The sequence below is a fragment of the Pleurodeles waltl genome, chromosome 3_2 (genome assembly GCF_031143425.1).
Source record: "Pleurodeles waltl isolate 20211129_DDA chromosome 3_2, aPleWal1.hap1.20221129, whole genome shotgun sequence".
NCBI lineage: Eukaryota > Metazoa > Chordata > Amphibia > Caudata > Salamandridae > Pleurodeles > Pleurodeles waltl.
Genome location: NC_090441.1, coordinates 29,351,462 through 29,378,344, shown reverse-complemented (window position 1 = coordinate 29,378,344; position 26,883 = coordinate 29,351,462). Strand labels below are relative to the sequence as shown.

Sequence of the window (26,883 nt, the reverse complement as noted above, 5' to 3'; positions counted from 1 at the left end):
TATGCCTGCAGTTGGAAGTTGAACAATGGAATCTGGGCTAGCTTCAAAATCTAAAGCTTAAAAAAACATGGAACCTCCTTGATTTCCTTTCACGCTCCCAACCCTGAATAGGAAAAGTCCTTTCACAAAATAGAAAGCAAACTCATCCATATTTCTCCCTGGGTCTTAAGAGATGACGTGCACTAAATGTCTTAGACTGCGCTCAGCTGGAGTTCAGTCACTATAGCCACCATGGATAATGTGTAATAATACTCAACTTAATGGTCCTCTTAAAATTACTCCAAGATCTTGCAGTTCATGGCAATATTACCCTGTTTTGGTGGTGTCAAAGGATGCTAAAGAAGCTTTACTCTGTTTATTGGTGCTCCAGCCCTGGTACAATTAAACATGCAATGTGTGATATGAATGGCTCCACTCAGTCATTTTATAACTATCTCAGAAAACTGAAGGGGTGGTGTAGCCCCAGCAGGATTCAAACCTGTGACCAATAGGTTACACACAAAGCTCAGCAGTGGATGCTCCACCCCATTAACGAACAAGAAATTCATTATGAACGCTCTTCACTGAAGGAAGTGACTTTCATATAAGATGCTTTTCCTTACAACAAACTTTACCAAGAAGGTTTTGTCCTAAGAGCCTACAGAGATTAATTGAAGCCCTCATCCTCTTGGTCAGGAGTGTTCATCAATAATGAGCACAGACACACTAAGCCTAGGCATGCACATGTACATTGAGGAAGGCACACAAACACTAGCACTGCAAGGATCTAAGCCCACAATGACTTTTGCTTCAACTTTTAACACCAATTCGGTTTTCTAATGGGGGATACAGACACTCATGCAGACGGGATGCAATATTACGTGCAGTAAAAGCAGTAGATTTGTCCTGAGATGGCAAGCTCAAGCTTTTCTTAACATTTAAGGAGGAAGTAGGTCACAGCAGCTGAGAAGAATGAAGGCACCAAACTTACCTGGGAAGATAAACTGTTGCCTATGCTGAATGTAGAAGGCAGCTTTAAATAAAAGAGGAGAGCAATCACGCAGGCATTACACAAAAACACAGTCAATTACAGGTCAGGTGACCAATAAGCTATGGCAGATTTGCATTTAGTGATTCAGAGGACTCTGTTGAACAGGTTTATTGCCAGCCCAGTGGATATGAACTCAATCTGTATGTTTTCACAACAAGCAGTGGTGAAGACTCCACAGTTCTTACATAGAACTGATCTATGGGAAACTCAGAGGAAGAACATGGTCAAAGTTGCCAACTGGAACCATGATATCAGGAGAACCTTCAGCTAGTCAGGTATAGTACAAGGTATGAGGGGGGATTGTGAGCCTGAACCTATAATGAAAAAGTGAAAACTACACAATGCCAACAAGGTTAGGACGTAATAAAGGTGCTCTTGATGTGCGGCAGCCAGTTGGTAATTTTTTAAGCCACTCGGAGAACATAATTAGACGAGTTGGCATATATAGAAACTGCCAGATTTCCTTGCAGGAAGATAGGGCTGGGGGTGGCAAAGTATCCCTGGATCTGCTCCAGTCCTACTAGTGCTATCTGATCTGACAGCGTCCAACTTTCCAATGACCAGTCGTCCTCTGGGAGGAAAGAAAGAGTTGGATGACTCTCTAGGAAATGCCTTATTCCTAAGATCAGGACATTCTAAATTCACTGAATGTATGATCTGTAAAACCATTTGTTACATTGCAAGATACCAGAACAGTTTGAGGAATATACATGATAGAATTAGAAAGAATCCACATTCTCCATTTTAGAAAGTGGTAAAGGCTTTACCATTTTTACAGGAAAAATATTAAGCATACAATTAATTAGGGCCATCCATGCCGAAGTGAAAGCCTTCCTATACTGCCGTGGATGGCAATGTGCTAATCCTATGCCTAAATACTTTGCTAGAAAACAGCCTTGTTTAGATAAACAACAGACTTAGTTTCAATGAGACAAAGTAAAAGCCCTCGTAATGTAAATAAATGTACTACTGATGTAATGACCGCAATGTAATCACTCTCACTGTAATGGCATGTGTACTAACAAATTACATTCTGAAATCCAGGTTTAATGTCTCGTGATGCTGAGATGTTATCATGAAATTAAACTGATGCAATCAATCTGCTTGTGAAAGACAACAGAAGTCTATGTAAGCTTTATGCAAACTTTTATAATTAATACATAAATAAAATGATAGGTTCCAATTGGCAAAAGCATGTAAGAGTAAACAAAAGAGTACACCAGTAATATCTTAAAAGTAGTCTTATATGTCTTTGTGAATCGGCCCCACAATATCTAAAACTGGTATATTCTGGTCATAACCTTATACAGTCAGTACATATAGAAAATAATGTGCCCGCTTTGCACTTTTACTAATAGGGAGTTGGATGTTATGGGGCTGAACCACAGAGGCATGTAAGAGTTTGGACAATAATACTCCTGTACTATTGTCTTACGACTCAGAATTACTATTGTAAATTGGCCCTATGAAGTAGAAAGATTATAAATGTCTGCATTGCTGGATTCATGTAGATCATCACATATTATTGCTGTGCAAAAGTAATTCAGGACTGAAAAAATAGAAAGTCCTAAATATATAGAGGAGCCATTTTGTGATATTTGTGATTACAAATTACTACACAAACACAGCAATGCAATATGGCTATGTAGAGAGTAAGAAGAAAGCTTGGTGTATATGAAGGACTACATATAACAGAAAAGGAAAAGCTGGGTTAGCGCAGAATGCATCCTTAACATATTCTTAATACGGTTTACTCTGGTGAGTTGTGTCCAGCACTGGAACCGATATCTACAGAAATATATTGGACCACAAGTTGTCAAAGTCATTTCTGACCTTCAGGATAACCACAAAATCTGTTAAGAATTCCCATTTAGATGCAATGCATGAATATCTTGTGTGAATAGCCTGAATATCTAGCCTTTATCCAACTCCTATCACTAATGGTGCACACCAGTGGTCAAGGAAGGGGGATCAATTATTCAACCCAGATAATAGGAAATAATCAGGAATTCAGATATGTATAAACTTGAAAAAGAAGGGAGAGACAGTCAGAAAACACATAGTGCAGAAGATGAGCGTTTGTCAGTGGAGGAATAAGAACCAGAGGTCAAGATACAAGATGCAGAAGGAAAGGGCTTTGGCAGTGGTGGGGCACACACACTAAATAAATTTAAAGTGACTAGCACAGGTAACGCTTGAGACCAGGCCTGGAGTATGTGTCAACAGTAGTAGAGGAAATGAATGGTCCTCCCTAATCATACCATTGACAAATCACACATTTCTACATTTGTTCTGAAAACACAAATGCATATCGGGAATCGGTGTCTTCCAAGACTCCTTATTCTGCACTTACAAATAAAAAACATGCTCATGTTTTTAAAAATCCCCTCAAATGTAGAGTGCCCCAAAGATCTTCCCCACCACTGCTTGTGTGGAACATTATCTGTCTAAAATCTCAGGCTGGCAATACACCCACAAGGTGACAACTGCCATGGCATCCCTTATGCCACAGTCAGCCTCCTCTTTCATCGAATTTTGGTTTTGCATCAGGCAGCTTGATTAAACAAAGCAAGTCGATTAATACTCTGCGGCTGAGAAGGACATGCAGCATGCTTACTGAAACAATGACATGAAAGGAGGACACACCTTTCCCTGCTCATACAGCCAATTCATCCGCTGATAAAAGACAAGCAAAACCCAAAATAACATGTTCCTATTTAGAATAATCTTGATCAACCTGCAACAGTTTAACCACTGAAAAATCTTTTGGGGTTTCTACCATGTTCCCCTGAAGTAGCAAGAGCTGTTTTGATAGGTCACACTCTGATCATGAACTGAAATCCAGGTTTAAAACTATATATATATATATATATATATATATATATATATATATATATATACACACATATATACATATATATATATATATATATATATATATATACACATAATAATAATAAATGAGCATACTGCCAAATTCGAGAGTGCGACTCAATTCTTTCTTAATGAAGGAGCATGTTTGATGTTAAAACGGTGTGGGTCTGCCACAGAGGGTGCTTCACCAGAAAGAGAGCCTCAATGCCCCTGAGAACAAACAAGTAGATACATGAGTAACGTCATGGATGGCCAAGGCAATGGACCTGTACAGCCTTGAGAACATGACTACAACGGAACAAATGTTGGATAGCATATATTCAAATTTGCATAAAACGGTTAGGAGAATGGCATCTCTCACTGGAGGTGAGTAAATAAAATGTTGGTGGCCACGAGTTCCACAATGCACTTTACCTGCATCCATCAGCGAGGTCCACTAGAGGAGCAAAACTATAAATTTGCAATTGCACAAAGGATTGCCATCATGGTTAATGGATTGCCAGGTTTTACCTTTAGGAAAGGTCATGAAGACCGAAACATGTCAGGACTGCCGATGCTGTTGAAAGATTCAAGCAACAAACTACCAATTTCGAGAGTGCGACTCAATTTCTTAATGAAGAAGCATGTTTGATATATATATATATATATATATATATCCTAAACTAGTGTCAAACCATCTAGGACTTCCTCCCCAATTATAGTACCAATAACCTATCTTCTCAGCTCCTCTTTAAATCATCCTGCACCCTTTTTTTAGTGTCCAACCATTGGGCGCCCTATACTTGCATGAAACTTCCCAGCACATTTAACTCCACAGCTTCCTACTAAGCTTTAGACCATTGAGATCCTTAACCATGTAAAACCAGGCATCTTCAGGACCTTGTGGTAAAATATCCAGCTTTCTTTGAATCAAAAAGATTTAGGCCCTCATTACGACCCTGGCGGTTTGCAACCGCCAGGGCCGCTGGACGCGGAGGCACCGCCGACAGGCCGGCGGTGCCCCGCGGGGCATTCTGACCGCGGCGGCTTAGCCGCGGTCAGAGAAGGGAAACCGGCGGTCTCCCGCCGGTTTCCCGCTGCCCCCAAGGAATCCTCCAAGCCGGCGCAGCTTGCTGCACCGGCTTGGGGATTCCGACTCCCCCTCCCGCCATCCAGTTCCTGGCGGTTCTCCCGCCGGGAACCGGATGGCGGGAGGGGGAGTCGCGGGGCCCCTGGGGGCCCCTGCAGTGCCCATGCCAACGGCATGGGCACTGGCGGGGCCCCCGTAAGAGGGCCCCAAAATGTATTTCACTGTCTGCCTTGGAGACCGCCCGCCAGCCCAGGGAAAAACTCATAATACCCTCCGCGGTCTTCTGACCGCGGAGCGGTATTACGGAGGGCAGAATTCTGGCGGGCGGCCTCCGCCGCCCGCCAGAGTCGTAATGAGGGCCTTAGTGTATTCCGTTTTGAAGCTCACCTGGGAAGTTGAAACGGTTGTCCCGCAGGCCCATAGGGGAGGGGTTTGGTGGTGTTGTGGCACTGGAGGGATTGGAAGACTGGAACGGGGCAGGGGAGGACGGAGTTGAAGATGTTGTAGATGATGGGTTACTGCTAGAATCTAGATGATTTATTACCGGTGTATGGTCCTAAGAGACAAGAAAAAAAAGAGTCTAATGAGCTGACACATCATAAACATATTAATAAATATAAACATTGCACAGTAAACTATTTTTCCTCTGTCAGACATCATATTTCTCTTACTAACTTATTCCATTCCTCTGCAATCATAAGGGATGAAAAGCATTTTTTAGTTTCCCTGTTTTTCAGGTTTTCTTTGAGACAACAAATACTCTGCAAATATCTCAGTTTATTAGATCTATGGACAAAACAGAAATAAAGGGCACGTGCTTCAGATGTCAAGATCTAAAAAATAAAGTATATACCAGGGCTCCAATGTTTTAAAAATGGGCATTGTATTTTTAAGAGCACAGTGAGCACCTGCACACTAAAAGTTAGGTTTGGAAGCAGTAGATTTGTACCGGGCGTGAAGGCACAGCATACAAATATCGTTCACCATGTTGCGCAGGAAGTAACAGATTTATACATCTTGATGTTGGTGAGCTCACAGTGAATCACTGCTGTGCATTATCATTTTGGTTCAATGCTGAAAGATTTATTTTTGCCTGTACAGATCTCAAACTGTTGTGATGTCTGCATGGTAACTGTGATTTTGCAATTTAAAAGTCAAAGGACTGAATTAAATATTTCAGTGTAGGAAAGAAGCTTTATCAAGAATTATATACACATAAAAGAACACGCCACCTTCACAGGAGGATGCTGCTGGAACATATAATGGTGAAAGTACCAGCCCATTACAGTCATATCACAAGCACCATGATATTTTTTACCCATCTTTTGTCCCCCAGTTTTAGAATTAGCACATTCAACTGATAAGACCCATGAGCTATACCCTCATTGGAGGGCTTTTTAGCCACCCCCATGGATCGATAAAAGTTCATATCACCTGTTAATGAATATCACATATATTACAGGTTCAGCAAAAACGGTTCTAGTTATGAAAACCGTCATCTTCCCATTGAAAATGGCTTTTCTTAATTTAATATCATCTTTGGAGCTGTTTAGAAATTCTGACTAGAATCTGGCAATTAGTGCTTTCATCTTAGTTTTCCCATATCAAGTGTCTTGCAGATCTATCGAAAGGGGCGGAGGAAGGGTCAGCTTGTAGGGATGGTCCAAAAATAATTGAGTTCCTTTTAAGTCCCAGAAGAACCTTTGCTTTCCATTATAACAGAAAATTCTGAACAGAAATGACTCAGAATCGGTTTGGTTAGATCTTACCTTAAGTAGAGAAATTGTTCTGCTTTTCTAATCACTAACATTACTTAATAAACGTGCACAATTCTCTAAAAAAAATGTATTTCACTTTTGTTCCATGCTATTTCATTTCCCATTTTTACCTCGATAAGCAATTGTGTCATAAGCCTCAGAAAAAAATATCTACTGGATGACGACTCGATATTTGGCACACACAGCCCAGTTTCCAGGATTTTGACTTGAAATGTTCTAATAAATTAATGTCATACTTTTTTTGAAGTTACAATAAGTTATCCAGACTGGAAACAAATCCAGGTGCATTTGCTCCATACTTTAATGGATGGCCGAAGAATATAATTGACTGTTCGGTGCAGACATAGTTCCATCCCACCATTTCTGTGGTTTTGCTTCATGTCATTGGGCTGGTCTCCAGTCTACAGACAACGGTGTGGAAAACACTCTTTGGGGGCACGGGAAGGAGCACACTGGAGGCAGCCATCAGACTTACCAAGGAGGGCTGGAGTGATCCTCAGAGTGGCAGAAAATGAGCTTTCCACTCCTCCAGGTTAAAATATGTTTTTTGGGCCAAGAGGGGGGAACAATGTTAAAAGGTAGGTGGCAGGATTACACTCAAGCATCCACAGACTACATACCCTTGTCACATGAACTACCCCATTATGAAGCGCTCATGGCCTCATAAAACAGAATATGCTTGGCATGGCTGAACATACCGCCTCCCCCCTAGGAGAAGAGCACTCCTTGAGCTCAAAGGTGGATGTGGCCCTTAGGGTCACAATGATTGACCTAGCTGAAGGCCATACTCGGTGACCTTTAAGGGTAGGATGTGATACTGTGCTTGATATGACTAATTAACATTACATTAAATACCATGGCATTTTATCAGGGGATGATGAACATTCAGCAATTGCAGGAGTCTAGTAGGCTAAAGACATGCCCTTACTCTGGGATACTTCATCTTTGATGAGGGACCACCTGGATGCACTGAAGTAGACAAGCAGTTAATGACTGTCTATTTGCATTAACTTTGATACACCAGAGGAACCACATGGGCAACAATATTGACCTTACCAGGTGCCAGTTCAGCAGAAGAGGTTGGGCGCAGGATGCAGATTACTTCTGCAATAGGTTGTGTTCTACAAAGCTAGTGACACATCATATTAGGCTTAGGGCACTCTTTAAAAGAGCTATCTTTACCAAGTTTCAACCCCCGGTTTAAAGTTTGAAGTCTCAAGGAGTCTGCCTGCTCTCAGTTCCAGTGGAAAGATGTTGCTGTCCTTGGTAAAGCAAGATATTGTTGCACCTCCACAGTGTGTGGGCAACAAGCATTTGTAAGGGCAAGCATGAGCAATTTGCTAGTGGCCACTGCCTGATCTTTCCCTTGCCCTGGAAATAACAGTTGGTGCAGTCAATAACTCACTATCAAGCATGCACAAGTTGATTCTTATACTTCTGTGTATCGACTTCGCGGAGTGCTGTGACCTCACATAGTGCAGCTCCTGAGAGTAGAGGGACAGTAGAAGGAGCTCAGTACAAACCAGGATGTGTGGGAGGGACAAGGAGAAGGAAGAGAAATGAGCCGCTGGGGGGGATGGGGAAAATTGATGGGGGAGGGGAGAGATAAAGGGGACTTTACAGAAGGCTTCCAAGGACAAAAGAAATAATTTACTGCACAAGAGCATAGTATTGTCTGAAAAGAGACTCAAGTGTTCAATATCTTCACTGTGTTAACTCCTGAAAAGTAGATTGTTACTAGAGCAGCTTATGTTGCTTAGCTTCAGACATGAAATAAACTTGAAAACAAGTGCAGGGACGCTGCACTTCTCTAGGGGCCCATTGCTGGAAAAGAGTGGCCTGGGTGGGTCCAATTATTATATCTTATTTATATTTTAGAGAGAGGGATAACAACAACGATCATTATGCCAGAACAACTAGAACTAGATCAACTGGAGAGAGTGTGGCTTAATGGCCACAGCTGCCGACTTTGGCACTGGGGAACCAGGTTCGAGTCTCGGTGTCTGTTCAACATCCTGTGGTTCTGGTCAAATCACTAGACCACAGGGAGATCACTTAATCCTCCTGTGCCTACAAAAATAAATGTGTCCTTGTGTAATGTAACTGCTGCTCATGTAAAATGCTCCAATACCTTCAGGTTGTGTTCAAGGTCATTAAAACTGCAAAAATCAAAAAACACTCAAAATTTTGTGCTACAGAGCAATACTGAGTAATATATAACATTTTTAAAATATCAGTGGTTGACGTGAACGAAGGATGTCCACCTTCGCATCTGACACATTGGCATTTTAGGATGCCACCAGCAGCCACTCCACCACCTAGCAAGCATCAACCCTTGCCACCATTCTTTAACTGGCTTCTTGTGATATCTCTTAGTTTCCTTCCAAACCAGTCCTCTGTAGCAGCTACATCCGAGCTCCAGGACTTAAAGATGTGAACTAAACTCATGGGTTATGTATTTCAAACTCCATGGGGCGCACTGTCAATTATAGGCAGTGGAAATAAGATTAAAATTGCCACCATATCCTTTTACATCATTTATCGTGCTGACAGCCTGGATGGGTGGGCAACGGTCCCAGTGAAGACCCTCAAAGCTAAGTAATCCGAAAATAAGATCTGAATGCAGGCTTTCTAAAAATAAGTCAATAACAGAGCAGGCAAAATAACACACACACACACTAAACCCCACAGCTGTCAATACAGAGGCGGTGGGAGTCTATAAATATCCTCCTAAATTAATCCGCAGAAGAGACACAAGCCGTGCAATAGCTCACTCAATACCTTTTTTGTTAGTGCTTTTGGGAGAGTCCCAAACTGTGGCTCCGCGGTTCTTTCTGCCGGATTATTAATGTCCGAAGGCACTGACTCCGTTCTTCTAATTTTTGCCACTGGAAAACAGAATGAGAACTATTAGGACACTTTAAGGCCACTAGACATTGAGTAAACAATGTTTTTCATAAGAATTCCAGAACTTACTGGGGTGGCTGGGGTGGAACGTTATTATACAAGCGGGGGCTTCTTTTGTACATTTGTTGTGACATTTTAACCTGCAAAGGAAGCAATTAAGTGAGAAGTTGACAATAGAGTAGAGAGTATCACTTGAGTACCACAGATACTCCATTGCATGTGCTATGAAATGGTCCATGGGCAGCATGCAACAGCTGTTGAATAAATAAACAGAATCAATAAATCGCAAAATGATAGATAAAAGTAATAACAGTGAAAGAACCTTACTCTTAAGCACCCACAATACAGGTTTCATCATGGCTTGTTGAAGTGGCCGAGGGCCTGGGACAAAACCGATTCAAGCAGCACCGCCCGTGTGGTGATGAAAATGTGTATGCACATAATCTGTGGCATTCAGGAAATGAGTCAGTAATGTAGAAAGGTCAATGTCATACATACCCAGCATCAGTGCTACAGTTGTAGTGCTTCCAGAACACTGGATACTGCAAATCTGAGCGCTGGCTGCCAAGCTTAAGGGCACTCCCTTTCCCCTCCCGTCATATCCGAAACCCTACATTGTAGAGTAACAGGACTTGTGCTCTAGTTTAGCTCTGGGTACATGGACTATTTTCAGGCTATTGCTACCATTCTCATTCTCAAATCAGAACACAGAAATAGTGCGTTTGGACATTTTACGAGTTCATTAAATTGTACTGTACATGTACATTCATGAGTTTTGTGTGTTGGTTAACAGTGGTGATGATTCAAAGAATATTAACAACAGATAAAGTTTGATGTTCAGGCCAAGTTGACGTTTCAGTGCTTTTAAAGGGCTTTATATCAACCATGAAACTGGTGGTGGACAACTCTACCTTCTCCCCGTCTCTCTTTTATGACAGATCTTCCATTAACATCCAGAGCCCCTTCTCCTTACAACTTTCTAACAGGAAAATAATACGCCCCGTCAGCACAGGCACCCAATGAACGAGTAGACAGCAAATCCCTCAAGAGATGCTGAAATCAGATATTAGACATATCATTTACTGCTTGATGTTAAATGCTACAGACAAATTGCCATGCCTTAAATGTGACACTATCACTGTTTAGAACTCTGGTGCTTACCACCTGGGTTTGTGCTACACAAATACCTTTCTCATACCTGCAAGACTGTTAAGGAAATAATACACTAGCTTAATGCAGACCTTGAAAGAGCAGAGCTCAACACTTTTTGAGTCAATTGGTGAAAACCGTGTGGTTGCTTATTTTGGAACCTCATGGGGGCATCTGCTCTAGATACTCTGGCTCAAATATGGTGAAGCTTCTGGTTAACTTCTGACTTCATAACTTTGCATTTAACATACTACCTGTATTGAGGTGGCGGAGCTTGCCAAGCCTGAAGATGGCCACTACTTAGGCGCGCTCCTTCAGCTGAACAACTATGCTTCATCCCCCTATGCTTATCTGCCTTTTTCCACCCAGTTCACCTCCCTGACTCTCAGCATGGGCTGCTTTAACATCACAGGTGGAATTCCACAGTGAAGAAGTGGCTGAAAGCCTGGTATCTCACTTTGCAATTTACCTCGCGGTTGGGGCCAGTAGTGGGCGGCAGAGCCGGTCAGTAGACCTACAGGTGCCGGTCAGGGATCTGCCTCTATCTATCCAGACACCAGGTTGCTGTGTGGTGGACTCTCCACACGGCCTGGCTACATTTTGGCATGGGCGAGTCCTGCATATCGGTAACTACTGAAAGGCGCCCAAAGGATGAGGCCACCTGCAGACTTGTTTGTGGTGCCACTGCGGGATGACGCTGCGGAGGCCATTGTGCAACAGCTACATCGGAATGGGCCCGTGTACTTTTCAGGGCATTGTGCTCACCTTGCTGGTGCACAAGGCAGCACAGAGGCCTATCGCCCCCTGATGATTTGTCTTCCCTGCCGAGTGTGTGTCTGGTGATGCGGAGCCTCCTAGGTTAATTGGCAGCAGTGGCTGAGGTATTGGACGCCGCTGGGCTCCTGTGAGATTAGACTATAAAGAGACTTGTCTGGTTGGAGGTGATGTGTGGGGGCACGAGTTGCCTATTATGGCAGATCCCAATACTATTGACTTCTGAACCCGTGGTGATATCAGAAACTTGCAGTCTGCTTATACCACTTCTGTGGGAGTGCAAAGCCCTGGTGATCGGCCGGGCTGGCTCATGGAGTGTTTGAGACAGCGGGGACGGTGCTGGGGCCTATAAAGTACCAATGTGACTGGCTGTGATGACGCTGGATGTTTAATCCTATGCTTGGCCTATGAAATTCATAAGGCCTAGAACATGGCCTGGGGTGCCCTATGATACTTCTTGGCTCCCCCTGGGTCAGTCTTTTGCAGTGAGTGTCCTGCTGTTAATGCCTTTTGGTACGGTCCGAGGTGTAGCTGACTATAATGGTCAAAACAGATAAAACTCAACCCAACCTGCAATTTGACCTACCAAAGACCCCTAGGACCCGTAATGAGGGCGCAGCGGCGCTGGAGGCTGGTCAGGATGCTCCGGGGCCACAGATGGGTGGCGAGTTACGCCAAATACTGACTGTCATGCAGCACAGCCTCACTTAAAATCAATGGCAAGATCAATGCCCTGACCTTCCGGGTGGACAGGATGTCAGATAACCTAGACAAACACGCAGAACACCTTGACATGGCTGAGCGGTATCTGCCAGAGGCAGAGGATGAACAAGTTGCTGCCTCCACATCCCAGAGGAAACTGGAAAAGGTACTCTCCTTCCTGCATGCCAAGAGGGAAGACTTGAAAGCCTGATCATGACAAATCAATGAACATAGGGAACATGGAGAGGTACAAGGAACAACTACTTATCGATCTAAAGGGGCTGGAAACATTCTCAAACATCTTGGTGGTGGAGCGCGCCCATAGTTCCCTTGCACCTCACTTGGTGTAGGAAGCAAACCCTCACCTGATCATTGCAAGACTGGTGAACTATCGAGACGTGGATGTGGCATTCCACTGGCCCTGGAAACTGCAAGTACTCCGCCACAAGGGCACTGAACTTTCCATTTTCCCAGATTTTACGCAGCAGGCCCAGGAGGCATGTAAGCAGTTTATTTCAGCTAAGCGTAAGCTAGAGGAATCTAATTTGGAGTGTGCTGTGCTCTACCCAGCTTGTCTGTGGGTGCCAGTGGATGGGACGGCCAAGATCTTTAGTGACCCAAAATGTTTGCAGGAGTTCCGCAAGCAGCGAGCAGTGGCAGGGGCTCAACAGGTTTCACCAAGATCGGAGGAAGGCGGACTGGAGGCTTCCTAGGACTTGGAGGTGCTGGACTCATACTTTTATCGTCTCAAAATGTGGTCTTGTTGTTTTTTCACTGTTGCAGTGCCCCTTACATGTGATGTTGGTTCATTCTGTGTTATGGCCCAGTTAAGGGGAGTTTGCTTGTTGTTCTCACAGCTGGTGGTGGTGATCCATGTGAGTGGCTGTCGATAAGTTGAATGGGTTTCCTCTCAGCTGATCTGAATGTTAATATCTGTGGTCTGATGCAGTTCCTGCTGCATTTACGACACAGTCTGGGATCCCATTTGCCTGATGAGTCTTGTGCAGGTGAACGAGTGGTGGTGGCTAGTATTTCCAACACGGAGATTCGTTTTAGTAATTTTAGCTCACACTATCACTCAGCTGCGGCCCCCTGCACGTTTGTGCTGCAGGGGTGTTTGGCAGGGCAACATCTGTCCTCATTGTGTACACCACACGGTTTCCCTTGGGGTTCTGTTTTTGGGGTTCAGGATGGATCTGGAGTGGGCAACGTATCGCTGTGTTGTTTGCTGGAAGCACAGCATGGGTAGGGGTTGGGATGGGTTTTACACAACTGTTAATTGTGCACTGGTGGTTTGTAATGTGCTTGGTGTGAGAAGTTTGTGTGGCGTGGTGATGGCTGACAGTGCGATTAAAGAGGGCATGGATGCTAAGCACCCATTACTGTTGACATTTCTTATATGGAATGTTAGAGGGCTGAATGACTTCAGGAATGTGTGTAAGGGGTGATGTACTTACATCGACATAGCACTGATGTTGCATTACTTTCAGGAAATGCATCTGATTAATGGGGTTGGGCTACTTACACAAGGGGCACATGAGGGGTGCATGTTATGACATGGGGTTCACTGCGCATGCCTGGGGTGTGCTGATTTGGATCTGGCGTGACTCTGGTATTAAGATTCAGGACGTTTGTGTGGATTCCAGTGGCCGTATTGTTGTAGTGTGCTGTAACAAGGATCAACTTGCTGCTTTACTAGTGGGGGGTGTGTGGCCCCAACTATAACACCCAGTTTTATCATGCTCTGTGTGCTAGGCTTGCTCAGCGTGGAGACCTACCACCGATATAGAGTGCCGATTTGAAATGCATTTTGTACCTTGGAAGGAATCGCTCCCGGAGCCCGCCAAGGCGACTCTCGACTGCAGCGTGTGTTCTTAATGATATTGCTGACCAATGCAGGCTGCTGGATGTCTGGTGGCATAGCTTCCCCACAGACAAGGGTAATACCAATGATTCTATGTTCACGACATTCACAAACGAATAGATTACTAGCTGTTGTCACAGAGTATAGTGCCACGTGCCTAGCAGTGTGAGCACCTACTGCATACATATTCAGATCACTCCCCAGTACTACTGATACTCTAACTAGATAGCTTGTGGCCTCCCACATTCACCTGGTGGTTGCCACAGGACTCCCTTCTACACGCTGTGTTCCATGAGAAGCTGGTGCAGGCAATCAATGAATATATTAATGTCAATATAGGGTCCATCGTAAAGTTTGCATCTATCTGGGAGGCTTTCAAAGCCTATATCCGGGGGGTTACCATTTCCAACTGCGCAGGCGTACTACGCTCCATCCATGGCTGTCTTTCACAATTGGAGGCAAAACTGGCAGGTCTAGAAGGGTTACATAGAGAGATGGAAGAGCAGAGTTTGCTGGGGGATATCAGGGCCCATTTGGATGAGTATAATGAAGTAGCTCAGAGTGAGTTCACTCATCTGGGCACATATGCGACAAGCAGGGTATATGGCTAGGGTAAGCGAGCCAGTGCGACATTGGCAGCGCTTGTTGGACTGCCCCATCAAGACTGCGTGGTGGTGACTATTTTCAACGCATGGGGTAGGTGACACATTCCTGCAAATGGTCCAGATGCTCTATGCTGAGCTGAGTGCCTGTGTCCGTATCAATGGGATAGTGTTGGAGTCTATAGCCATCACAAGGGGCACTTGGCAGGGATGGCCTATGTCACCAATATTGTCGCCCCTATTGTACGCTCTGGTGGGGCTGTGCGAATATCATGCACACTGCGGTATATGCTTCCCACACTACAATCGAATTATGTCCACCTATGCAGACGATATGATTCTGTATATACGGCATTCAGAGAGAAACCTATCCCCAGTTCTTAGGGAGATCGTGCTATATGGTGGGCACTCAGGGTTGCAAATCAATTGGGATAAATCTCTTATATTTCCTCTCACTGCGGCCACGACACAAGTACAGTCTGAATATCCACAACAGTGGACAACAGACTCAGTGCAGTATCTGGGTATGCAGGTACATACGGACCTGACAGTAGTGATGTGGAAAAATTATGCTAGAGTGGTCCAGCGCCTCACAGAGGTGGTCAAGCATTGTATCTGTTTACTCCTATCCCACTGTGACCATATCACCATCATGAACACGGTAGTGTTGCCCCATTTTATGTTTGTACCTGCCAATATTTTAATTCTTCTGCCCAGTATGGTTTTTTGGACCTTATTGGCTTAGGCCTTAAAGCAGCCGCGAGTGAGTTGGAACACACTTATTCTCCCTTATGCCTTGGGTGGTCTGTATGCCCCGGGCTTTGAGGCATATTATGGAGACGCACAAGGCATGGTCGCCCATTACTGGCTGCAGGGACAGAGGATCTGCCTCACTTTTGGCTGGAACGTGATGCCGCTCATCTGCTAACTTTGCCCAGGACATTTTCATAGGTCAATGCAACACTATCACACTGTGGAACACCTAGGTTCCTCGTTGGTAAAAACTAGCAGAACTACAGGTTGTGCGACTACTTTATTTACGACGGATACCCCTGGGTAGTGCATTAGGTGTTCTCTAAGGAAGGAAAAGGCAGTGGTGAGTGTATTACAGGGGCTGGGATTACAACGTATGGGCAATTTTTTCGCAGATGGGATGCTCCGCAGTTGGGATCAGGCGAGTGCTCAATGTGACACACCTACTGTTCTGGCTCTATTCCATTTCTATGGGGCATGACATATGATTCAAGATCTACTTGGAGACCTGGGTGGAACCTCCACATTTGCCCGCCTTGACGCTGCAGCACATAAAAGCCAAACTGTAATGCATGCTCACAGGAAGGGGGCAGTGGGGAGGTATTTAAGGAACGCCTGGACTGGCAAGAGGACCTAGACTTAATAAATAGTGACAAGCAATGGATTTATGGCTGCTCCGTTCTCCGGACCTTTTTATGAACAGCTCGATTGTTTCGTTGTGATTAACGTGACAGTTCCTGCTGCCCTTGCTGTGATGTAGATGGCGCGGAAGTTGCACGTGGCGTGGTTCTGGTCAGTTGTGCAGCGCATTTGGACTGCAGTCTTTGGGGTGCTCAGGGAGATCACAGGTAAGAACATTGCCTCAACCCCCTTATGAGCGCTACTGTGCTATGATAGAGAGGTCCCGAACGGCCTGCTTTCAACACTACAGGAATGCATGCAGATATGGCGTACTGTATTAATCGTCTGATGCTCATTACAACCTCATGCCAATTCACAGCCGCCCGAAGGATATTTGGGGGCCTTACCCAATGTTTCTTGCCAGACTGAGTGATGATGGAGCTGCGGATGCAGAAGAAGATGAAGTCGGGCGCGAGACAAGGACACAGGCCTGACGACAGAAGCTTACTGGACAAAGGGTTATGTGGATACTATGTTGTGTGTAGTGACCTCAAATAATAATATTTAGATCTACCAAAGTATAGAGAAAACTGCAAATGGATCCGCCACTGAACCCCCTGGGTTGAAAGGTGCAGATGTCCGGACACCTGTGTTGGGACCGCTATAGTTTTTGTATTTTGTCGTTGTGTGCAAATCATGCACTTTTAGTCTTTACCCTGACTTTTGCCATGCTCTCAGGGCACCTGTATCGGTTGCACTGCACACTATGTACTTCACCACTGATTATGTCATTAAATGCTGTATAGGTATTGAAAACGAAAATAAAGTTTTTAAAAAATACCTGTATATAAATAAATAACACTAGTGGCTTGCGTGCAATGACTGGAAGATGAAAGATCGTGCCTGTATGTGTAAGGTTCCGGAAAATAAACGTATTTTGCTAAACGTAAGTCGTTCCAGAAGCCTGAGAATCAAACTGCCAGAACTTCTGGAAATGACATCGGAATACCGGATTAAACCGTGGCCTTTTTTGGAGCAAAAGGATACAGCATTTATGGCAGGTGCCATGGTGGGTTCACATATAGAGTACTGTTGCATCATTTTTCTAGGAGCTCCTAACACGTACAAAGACTGCAACATGTACAGAACCATGCACCAAGGGTGGTGACTAAAACGGATACCAACAGAATGTCTCCCTTACCTTTCAGCGACTACTTGGGCTTAGATTTAGAGCTTAGAATTCTCAACTCAGTCTTAAGGACAGGGAAGTGAGGAGAGAGGGTACTGAAAATAAGAAAGGAAGAAAGGAAGAATATTTGAGCATGAGCCTTTAAAGAATGCAAGGTTGAGAAGCAGGTGCCTGCTCACGGTTCCACAGCTAAAGGTGAGCACCTGGAGAGGGAAAGGCTTTAAGGTGAAAGAGCAATTTTATGGAATATGCTGGCAATTGAAATCAGGACATTTGCAAATGTGACCCCTGACAACTCTGATTTTTTTTTAACTGTGGGAATTGAGGGGCCTTGGAAGGTGGGGCCTGCTGGGATAGGCATTCACATCTTGAGCAGCCATGTAGGGACACAGGAGGAGTGGGGCCTGCAGCTTTGTGCAGTCACTTCTACCATGTCCTAAAACAGAAACAAAGGGCGCTTGAAGCTGTGTCCCTAGAAGGTTACAAAAAACATAAAAGACGTCCACTGTGCAGAGCCTCTACACATGGGCTGACTTGGAAACCTAGTCTGTGTAGGGATTTCGAGCTCAGCATGTATTCACTGTGTAATATCATCTGTATGAAGAGTGCTGCTATTGTGAGACACTGTGCGTTGTGCAAGTCAGGTGCGGCTCGGCTCCTCCATAAGGGCAGAGGAGCGTCGCCCCCAGCCAGCAGCGGCAGCTGCAAACCTTTTCCCAAAAAACAATAATAACCTGTGTTTATTATAATTTTTTGGGAAAAGGTGCGGAGGTGACAAGCAATGAGGGGGCGTGCACAGCACTCCACCTCAGAGCGCATGTGAGCCTGCACAGGCTCCCAATCTGCCTGGGATCGCCCTGGCTGGGCACTCCCAGCCAATCCTGACACTGCTCAAAGCAGCTTCAGGATTGGTGCAGGGTAGGCTGGGAGCCTGTGCCTGCCTGCAGCGAGGAGACGGAGGAGAGGAGCAGAGCGGTGCACAGCGGTAAGGTAAGTGTTTTTTTTTTGTTTAATTAATTATTTTTAATTTAATTTAATACCCCCTCTCTCACGCGCTGCACCGCCCCTTCTGCTTGGCACGAGCCATGACTGGTGCAAGTAGGCAGCTATTAGAATTTTGGAAAATTATAAATCAGATTGCTAAGCACAAATAGGCATCTCTCTTAGATTAGTGATGTTAAGCTATGTCAAGCCCCTCCCAAAGTCGGTAAGAAGAATAACTGCTGTACTCCTACCACTGATGAAAAGAGGACTGCTTTTTTCTTGGATGAAGGGCACAATTCCCACCATAAAAGAATGACATAAAGACAATACATACTGCAATGAAACTATTGAAACATAAGCCGAACTAAAAGTTCACCAGGAAAGATCGAAAGACTTATGGGAACCCATGAGAAGGTACTTGGACAATGACTGTTTGTAGAGGACTTCTAAAGGAGGCGGTATTGGAAGAATACACTGCGGCTTATTTGTGAAGAATTAATTATGGTCACCAATAAGGCAGACAGATGATGTCTCTGACCCTAGCCAGGAGTGAAGTTTACTCACTTGCAGTGCTTACACTTCACTCCGAACATCATGCTCTTCTGACACACTTGGCACACCTTCGTCAGCCAGGATTTGGTAGAAAACCTAAAACAACAAAGAGTATAAACATTGTCAATATTTTGAAAATTAAGAACATTTTATACTTAACAATCATGTGCTTGGAAACACTGATTTGAATGCAGGATTAGGGATCCATGTTCATCTAGTTTGCTCGTTTCTATGCCTCATCTAAGACACCAGAACTGGTGGGTCCTGTATGTACAATTGCACACAATGCTCAGAAACTGGTTGGGCTTTGTAATTTAATTCTCAGCCCGGGATGACAAAACAGGGCAGACAGCAGGGGCTGTAGGTCTTTAAATAGTAGTTGTGACTGTCCCGATATATTTTTCTAACCTTGATTTCGTGTTGAATTGAGAGTGAGTGCCTGTTTGAGTGAGAGAAGGGTTTTTGAAGATGTGCGATTCATTTTCTCCAAGGAATGTTAGTGCAAGAGGGGCTCCCAATTCCCAGCCTTGCCACAGTCGTGTCTCACCAAATGTGAAGCTCACTCGGGACACAACTTCACTTTTTTCAGAACAGATTTTCTTTAACTGCAATGAACGAATGGGAATGGGGAGTGTTTTTGTATTGTCTCAAAACATGACTCCCCCGCGCACACTAGAAATGGTGGCTGCAGCACAGCAGTTCCAACCACAAATCACCACTAACAGTCTTCACTAGATACTTTAAATCGGCCTATAAATCACACGCTAGGCAGTCTCCAACCTTTGAACCAGGAATATCAGGATATTATCAAGTCAGACAAAGAGACGAACACAGTTACTATGTACAGTGCTTGGATAGACCAGAACAAGAGTGAAGACATCATGCTTCTGACGGCTCCATCATGTTAATGAATTGCAATTTAATTAACTTTATTGCAGGTTTTCACTTAAGTCAATCTGCAATATCCACCCCAATAGACTCAAGCTTTGGAAAAATGAACATGAGTTTTCAGAATAAAGCTTTACATCTTAATAGATGTTTTTGATTTGATATGGTATGCATTCAGTACCTCTAAAGCAACTATCTCAGAGAAGCCTGCACCCCAGCCACTTCCGACAGATGGCCAATTTGACTTAATAGTGAGTCGGTTTATGTGGAACTTTGGCATCTGTGTCTATTCCATCCCTCAGTATATCAGAGTCCTCACTCAAAGCCACAAAATGTTCAGGAATGGTTTGGAGTGAAGCATAGGTCCAAGAAGCCGACCTCCACTTAGGTTTTCAAAACAACCATTGACTACGTAAATGAGTTCCATTCAGAGCAACCGAGTATAATAGTATCCTTTGTGGATAGTCCGAAACTCTAACAAAGGTCAGGCCCTTTAAGTACCTAAGATGGACCCTCCTTCCTTAGCCTTTGTTTTAAGCATTGTACTATATTGCTAGATTTCCAGCTGATGATCCAAAACCATAGGCCAGTGGATCACATTGTTTTCCTTTACCAATAACACTGATTTCAGCGTACCTCAATTCACATATGCTCCAGAACTGAAAGAGCGCTGATCTGAATTAAATAGCATCATCAGCTACGTACTACATAAACAGGTGGATATTTTCCATGGCCACGTATGTCCAGTACTACTTTTTATTTTGTTGTTGGTACCCATATGTTTGGGCTAACAACGGGACATGTTCTCAAACACCCAATCCATCAACTTTGCTGCCAGTCCCAAACTCGTGGGGAGTAGGAATGTATTCTGCATCTAGGCCTTTCTACCTGCAATTGCTACAATTATGCATAGAGGCAAACTACATGCAACACCTCTGCATCTTCAGTGGAGAGGGATAGGAAAGATGATGGTTGGTCTCCAGTCAAAATAGTAATTTTACCAGATAGTTCATACATCTTGTTCCCTGGTGTTACATCTCTTGGTCAATACTTTTAAGAAAGGAAAACTACAGATCTTTTAAATGCCATGTAATACTGGAGAAATATTCTGTACTTACTTGTAGCCATATTTATTTTTCTTAACTTTCCCAATTCTAAAAGGTTCAAAGTGTATGGCACCTTTACTAGATAACAACCCTGGGTCCATTATGGTGGCCTGTGAGTGATATTTGGGGTAACCTGAAAAAGTTCCATAGACCACATGAGTGTCCACAGAAGGCAGCAGAAGCTGGAGATCTACTGGCCCATAATGCTGATGGGGTCTACAGGTACTTTGTGGTGAACGCCCCCTTGCCCACCACTCCTGAGTCAGTATGGGCACTACACCATTCTTCGTCTAAATACGTAGTCCCAGAAGCACAATTATTGACTTCAACAGATACCTAGGTTAGGGCATTTGAATTCAGAGAGAGAACCATAAAGGATGCTTTATAAAGAATGTCAATGCATATTTAAGCCTAGACTTTGCATCAGAAGCAGTCACTTTTACTTATTTTCCAATGCTAAGTGCAGGTGATTGAAAATGCAAAATAATTTCAGGAGTTGAGAGTAGCACAAAGAAATGGAAAGTAAAGATTCATAGAGAACAGCTGTCTATTGAAATCACTATTTACCATCTCAACATTGATACCCTTTTTTCAAAGATATGGGACCAATATCAGCATTGGCCAGACTGAAAAGTCTGCATATAAGTCTTCTGAGTGTTCAGGGCCCTTAAAGTATTAAATTGACAATCGGTACCTAATTCAGGAAACTCCAAACCTTTATTCCTCTAGCATTCCCCTATCCCCTATAAGTGATGTGTCAAACAACATGTTTTGTCTGGATAGGTGCTTACCTGTGGGTTACGGATAGCTCGAAGTCTCTTCGTACCAGCTGTGGAGATGCATGTGGAACTAGTGGAACATGGTAAAAGTGTGTAAAAAAGTTTGTTAAGTTTAAAGAAGTTTATGCTTTAATTTAAATGCTGAAATTCTACATCATGGTAAGAAAATAAAAAGTCACAATAAGTACATTGCAATATAATGCTTGAACACCAATACGAATATGTCCCTTAAATGTTACTCAAGCCTTTTCAAGCTTCTATGTGCAGCTGCAACCAGCTCCACTATACGTTGAATTCGGCCAGTGGGCATGGCATAAGCAACCCAATTACAAACAAATAATGTGTTCCCAAATTATGTTTTATTTAAATGCATGATGTTGAGAGCTAGACTACTTTGTGCAGAAGCCTTACCCCTCTGTACCATCACTGAAGTGAATGTCACCATAAAATGGTACGTTTGAGGGACAATTAGTTGTTATGAGAAGAAATAACACACACTAGCTCCTAAAGCAAGCCAGACTAGATTGAGTATTGTCTAACACACCTACATAGTTATGGATGCGTTCATGAGAGAAAATCTGGCCCAACATGCCCACCAAATGCCCCTGCAATATTCTATACACATTGTATTTTTTTAGTTCAACTGTGCTCTCCCTGTGCTTTTGCTCCCTTGTGTCAGAACAGGCCTTTCCTGTATTTAATTACTTATTTTACCCCTGCTGGTCCTGTACAAAGGGGTATATGGACTATTCTACACTTTATGGTTATTCTGACCCAACTGTTTGGTAAGAAACTGTCCTCTCCTTACCTAACTTAGACATCCTTCAATACATTCAGTGAAGGTGTATTAGGGACAAACGTTTGGAAATTGAGAGAGATCTGCATGAGAGAGACTATGCATCCTCCACACCAAGAAAATAATACATGAGACTTTTGTTGTGTTTATCAAAATGGGCCTCTGAGAACTGTTCCCAACTAAAATTCCAAACTTAGGGGTTCATTACGAGTGTGCTCGCGGAGGTGGTTTATAGACCCCCATGCTCGCGGTGGCAGTCTGGACTGCCGCCAATGCGGCAGTCCGACCGCCACATTACAACCCTGACAGTCGGACCGCAAGGGAACTGCCAGCTCCACCAGGATCTTGGATCCCAGAGGTCTGGCGGTGGCAGAGGCCCTAATCCACCAGGGGTTTACGACCTCGTTCTCTGCCAGTGGTTTCATGACGGTAGCACCACCATGAAAGGCTGAATGAGAACAGGTGCAGGGGGCCACGGGGGGAGCCTGCACTGCAGGGGCCCTCCCGCTCAGCACTGTCACAATGTTCATTGTCTGCCTTGCAGACAGTGAACACTGTGAGGGTGCTAGTGCACCCTGCGAGCTACAGCATTGCTGCTGGCTCAATTACAAGCCGGTGACTATGATGTAGCCTGTTTCCCGCTAAGCTGGCAGGCAGAATCCTAGGTTTCCACCCGCCAGCCTAGCAGGAAACTCTTAATGTGGACGGCAGGGAGGTAGCCTGTGTGGTGGCAACCTCCCCGTCGGATGTTCGGGGGACGGTAAAAAGCATCCCCCAAACTCGTAGTGTTTACATTTTTCTGTGTATTTGCGAAATTCTTTTTACTGGTCTAGTTGCAAGAAATATGTCTGCCAGACGTTTTAATGGCAATAGTCTCAGGAACATTTTCTTCATGCAGTCAATAACACAGTAGCACCACCGTTTCCATGTTCTTTAGGAAAAGATGCTAATATCTCACTCAATGCTCCTTATTTTGTAGCCCTCAGAGAAGCATTAAGACTGAAACGGCTTCAACACTGCTTGAAGTTGTGATTCACAGCTTACAAAGATCTCACCAGTAAATAAAATAAATCCTAGACCATGGACCCTATTCAAAATTATTTAAAAAAGACAATTTTGAATCAATAAGTGGAAATTTAAAGACAGTATTGCATTGTTTAAGTCCTACTGTGCGATGGGGTCTGGATGAAGTTGTTTTGGCTGCCAGGAATAGAAAGCACAAGTGGTAAACAAATCTGTTTTCCTTACCGGATCTGAAAAAAAAAAACATGCATATTAGTTTATATTTAAAGTATAATTGCTCAGTACATTTATAACACAATTGGGCAGAACATGGCAATTCATGGTAACAACACTAAACTTGTAGTTAAATGGTAGGGAATACAGTTCATTAATGTATGTAATTTGATCTTATATTTTAACTTAAAAGATGGGTAAACCTCACCAGTTTCTTGCTTCTTTACCATGGTGTCCGGGATTCTCACTTTCATAATGTAGTAATTCTGTCAATTTGGCATAAAGCTAACCTTTTCATAGTTTTCACACTTATTAAAGACTTACAACAAAGCTGCTTGAAAAGTTAAACAGCCATTACAATGCAACCTGTACCATACGGTACCATTACAATGCAGTCGTTACAACGCAGGTACCATTATCATGCGTAATCTTTACTATGCAGGATTTTGCAACAACTATGGCCCTCATTACAACCTTGGCGGGCGGCCGCACTCCCGCCGCGGCCATTATGAGATCCCCGCTGGGCTGGCGGGCGGAAACCTGGTTTCTGCCCGCTGGCCCAGCGGGGATCATGGCCGCAACACAGTAGCCGGCTCCAAATGGAGTCGGCGGTGTTGCGGCTGTGCGACAGGTGCAGTTGCACCTGTTGCGCTTTTCACTGTCTGCTGTGCAGACAGTGAAAAGCTGCACGGGGCCGTGGCAGGGGTCCCCAGGGGCCCCGCGACTCCCCTTACCGCCAGCCTTTTCATGGCGGTTCTTACCGCCATGAAAAGGCTGGCGGTAGGGGGACTCGTAATCCCCTGGGCAGATTAAAACCGCCGGGACCACTGTGGCGGGAAACCCCTGTGGGGTCGCGGTCGTAATTCCCTGTGAAGCACCGCCAGCCTGTTGGCGGTGCTTCCTCCAGAACAGCCCTCTATGTCTTTGCCATACATGCCATTACTTGAATTTCATGGTAAAGACATATGCGTGGTAAAGGTTTTGGTGGTAAATGTAAGTGTTTTTCAGGAAAGTATGAAGTGTATATATATCTATATCTATATCTATATATATATATATATCTATATCTATATATATATATCTATATCTATATATATATATATATATATATATATAGATATATATATATATATATATACAAGTTTTTTTAATGCTTAGGGTGGATGACAAGGGTTTTTTTATGGTTTAGGGTGGGTTTGGGTTTTTGGGTGGCAAGGGATTTTTTGGGGTTTAGGGTGGTTATGGGTTTTTGGGTGGCAAAAATAATTGTGTTTAGGGTGGGTTTGTATTTTTGGGTGGCAAGGGTAGTTTTAGGGTTTAGAGTGGGTATGGGCTTTTGCGTGGCAAGGGTAATTTTAGGGTGGGTGGGTATGGGTTTTTGGGTGGCAAAGGATCTTTTAGGGTGTGTATGCGTTTTTGGGTAGCAAGGGATTTTTTTTTTTTTAGTTTAGGTTGAGCCTGGGATTTTGAGTGGCAAGGAATTTTTTAGGATTTAATTTAGGGTGGGTATGGGTTTTTGGGTGGCAAAGGATTTTTTAGGGTGGGTTTTCGGGTGGCAAAGGCAATTTTAAGGTTTAGGGTGAGTATGAGTTTTTGGGTGGCAAGGGTAATTTCAGGGTTTACGGTGAGTATGAGGTTTTGGGTGCCAAGAATGATTTTAGGGTTTTAGGTGGGTAAGCATTTTTGTGTGGCAAGGGTAAACCTATGGTTTAGGGTGGGTAAGGATTTTTGGGAAGGGTCATTTTCGGGTTTAGGGTGGGTAAGGAGTTTTTGGGTGGCAAGAGTAATTTTAGGGTCTAGGGTGGGTATGTGTTGGCTGGCAAGGACTTTTTTAGGGTGGGTATGGATTCTGGGGGGACACGAGATTTTTAGGGTTTAGGGTGGGTATGGGTTTTAGGGTGTCAAGGGATTTTTTACGCTTTAGGGTGGGTATAGTTTCTTGGATGGCAGAAGTAATTTAATCGGTTTAGGGTAGGTTTGGGTGGCATGGGTAATTTTAGGGGTTAGCGTGGGTTTGGGGTGGCAAGGGATTTTTTTTAGGGTTTATGGTGGGTTTGGGTGGTAAGGGATTTGTTTACGGTGGGTTTGTGTTTTTGGGTGGCAAGGGTAATTTTAGGCCGTAGGTTGGGTAGGGGTTTTTGGGAAGCAAGGGTAATTTTAGGGTTTATGGTGGGTATCGTTTTTTGGGTGGCAAAGTAAATTTTAGGATTTGGGGTGGGTATGGATTTTTTGGTGGCAAGGGTAATTTGAGGTTTTAGGGTGGGTTTGGGTTTTAGGGTGGCAAGGGTAATTTTATGATTTAGGATTGGTATGGGTTTTTGGGTGGCAAGGGTTATTTCAGGGTGAGTATGGGTTTTTTGGTAGCAAGGATAATTTTATGGTGGGTTTGGATTTTTAGGTTTATAAGGATATATATATTTGTGTGTGTAATATATATAGATATATATATTTGTGTGTGTAATATATATATATATATATATATATATATATATATATATATTTATTTATTCATAATTACCTGTACTTGCAGAACCTTTACCGTGTATGTCTTTACTATCCATGCCTTTACAATGAAATTCGTTGTAAAGGCATATGTTGTGAAGGTGTAATCATTGTAAAATCATGCGTGGTAAAGGTACCTACATTGTAACAGTTGCTTTGTAAAAGCATGCATGGTAGCATGCGTAGTTCTGTCATACATCCGTTTAAAAGGAGTATTTTGATCACAAGGAATGTTAAAAGTTAAAAAAAATAAGCATGTTTATACTGGTATATAATTACAGTAAAACAAATTGATGTGAAATTCACAGAACGTTTAGAAGGTGCTAGTAAGTTGTGCTTGCTAATGTGACCAATTTATCCAACAAAAAAAGATTCAAAACTGGGGTGTAAATTCCTCATCTTTAATGTACTCAATGAACCTAGGAGAGACAGTTGTTATTAATGGTTTTATCATGCAGAATTAAAAGCAGAACAGTTCTACAATATTAATGGGTACATATTTAAACAGGACGATTTTAACAATTAGTACAAAGTTAAAACATAAATCCCTGTTTTGCAGATGACTTTCTTAGCCATTGAAGGTAAAACTGGTTGGAGAATGAAGTGTCAGGGTCAACATGTAAAAAAAAATAAAAAAAAGAAGGACGTACACTTGCATTCTTATGGACCCGGAGTATAACTCTTGGTGTGTTGGCAATAAAGGCATGAACCCCAAGCAACAGCTTCTT

At 43.5% G+C, this 26,883-nt stretch overlaps 1 protein-coding gene across 1 annotated transcript in view; it reads right to left on the bottom strand.

The window, feature by feature from the left end:
* KSR1 (kinase suppressor of ras 1) overlaps positions 1–26,883 on the bottom strand; it is a 507,520-nt gene that overhangs the window by 91,192 nt on the left and 389,445 nt on the right. Inside the window, 6 exon segments of the mRNA XM_069226663.1 lie at positions 971–1,012; positions 5,361–5,529; positions 9,533–9,639; positions 9,728–9,798; positions 18,861–18,944; positions 21,634–21,691. Of these exon segments, the coding sequence (XP_069082764.1) occupies positions 971–1,012; positions 5,361–5,529; positions 9,533–9,639; positions 9,728–9,798; positions 18,861–18,944; positions 21,634–21,691 (531 nt within the window).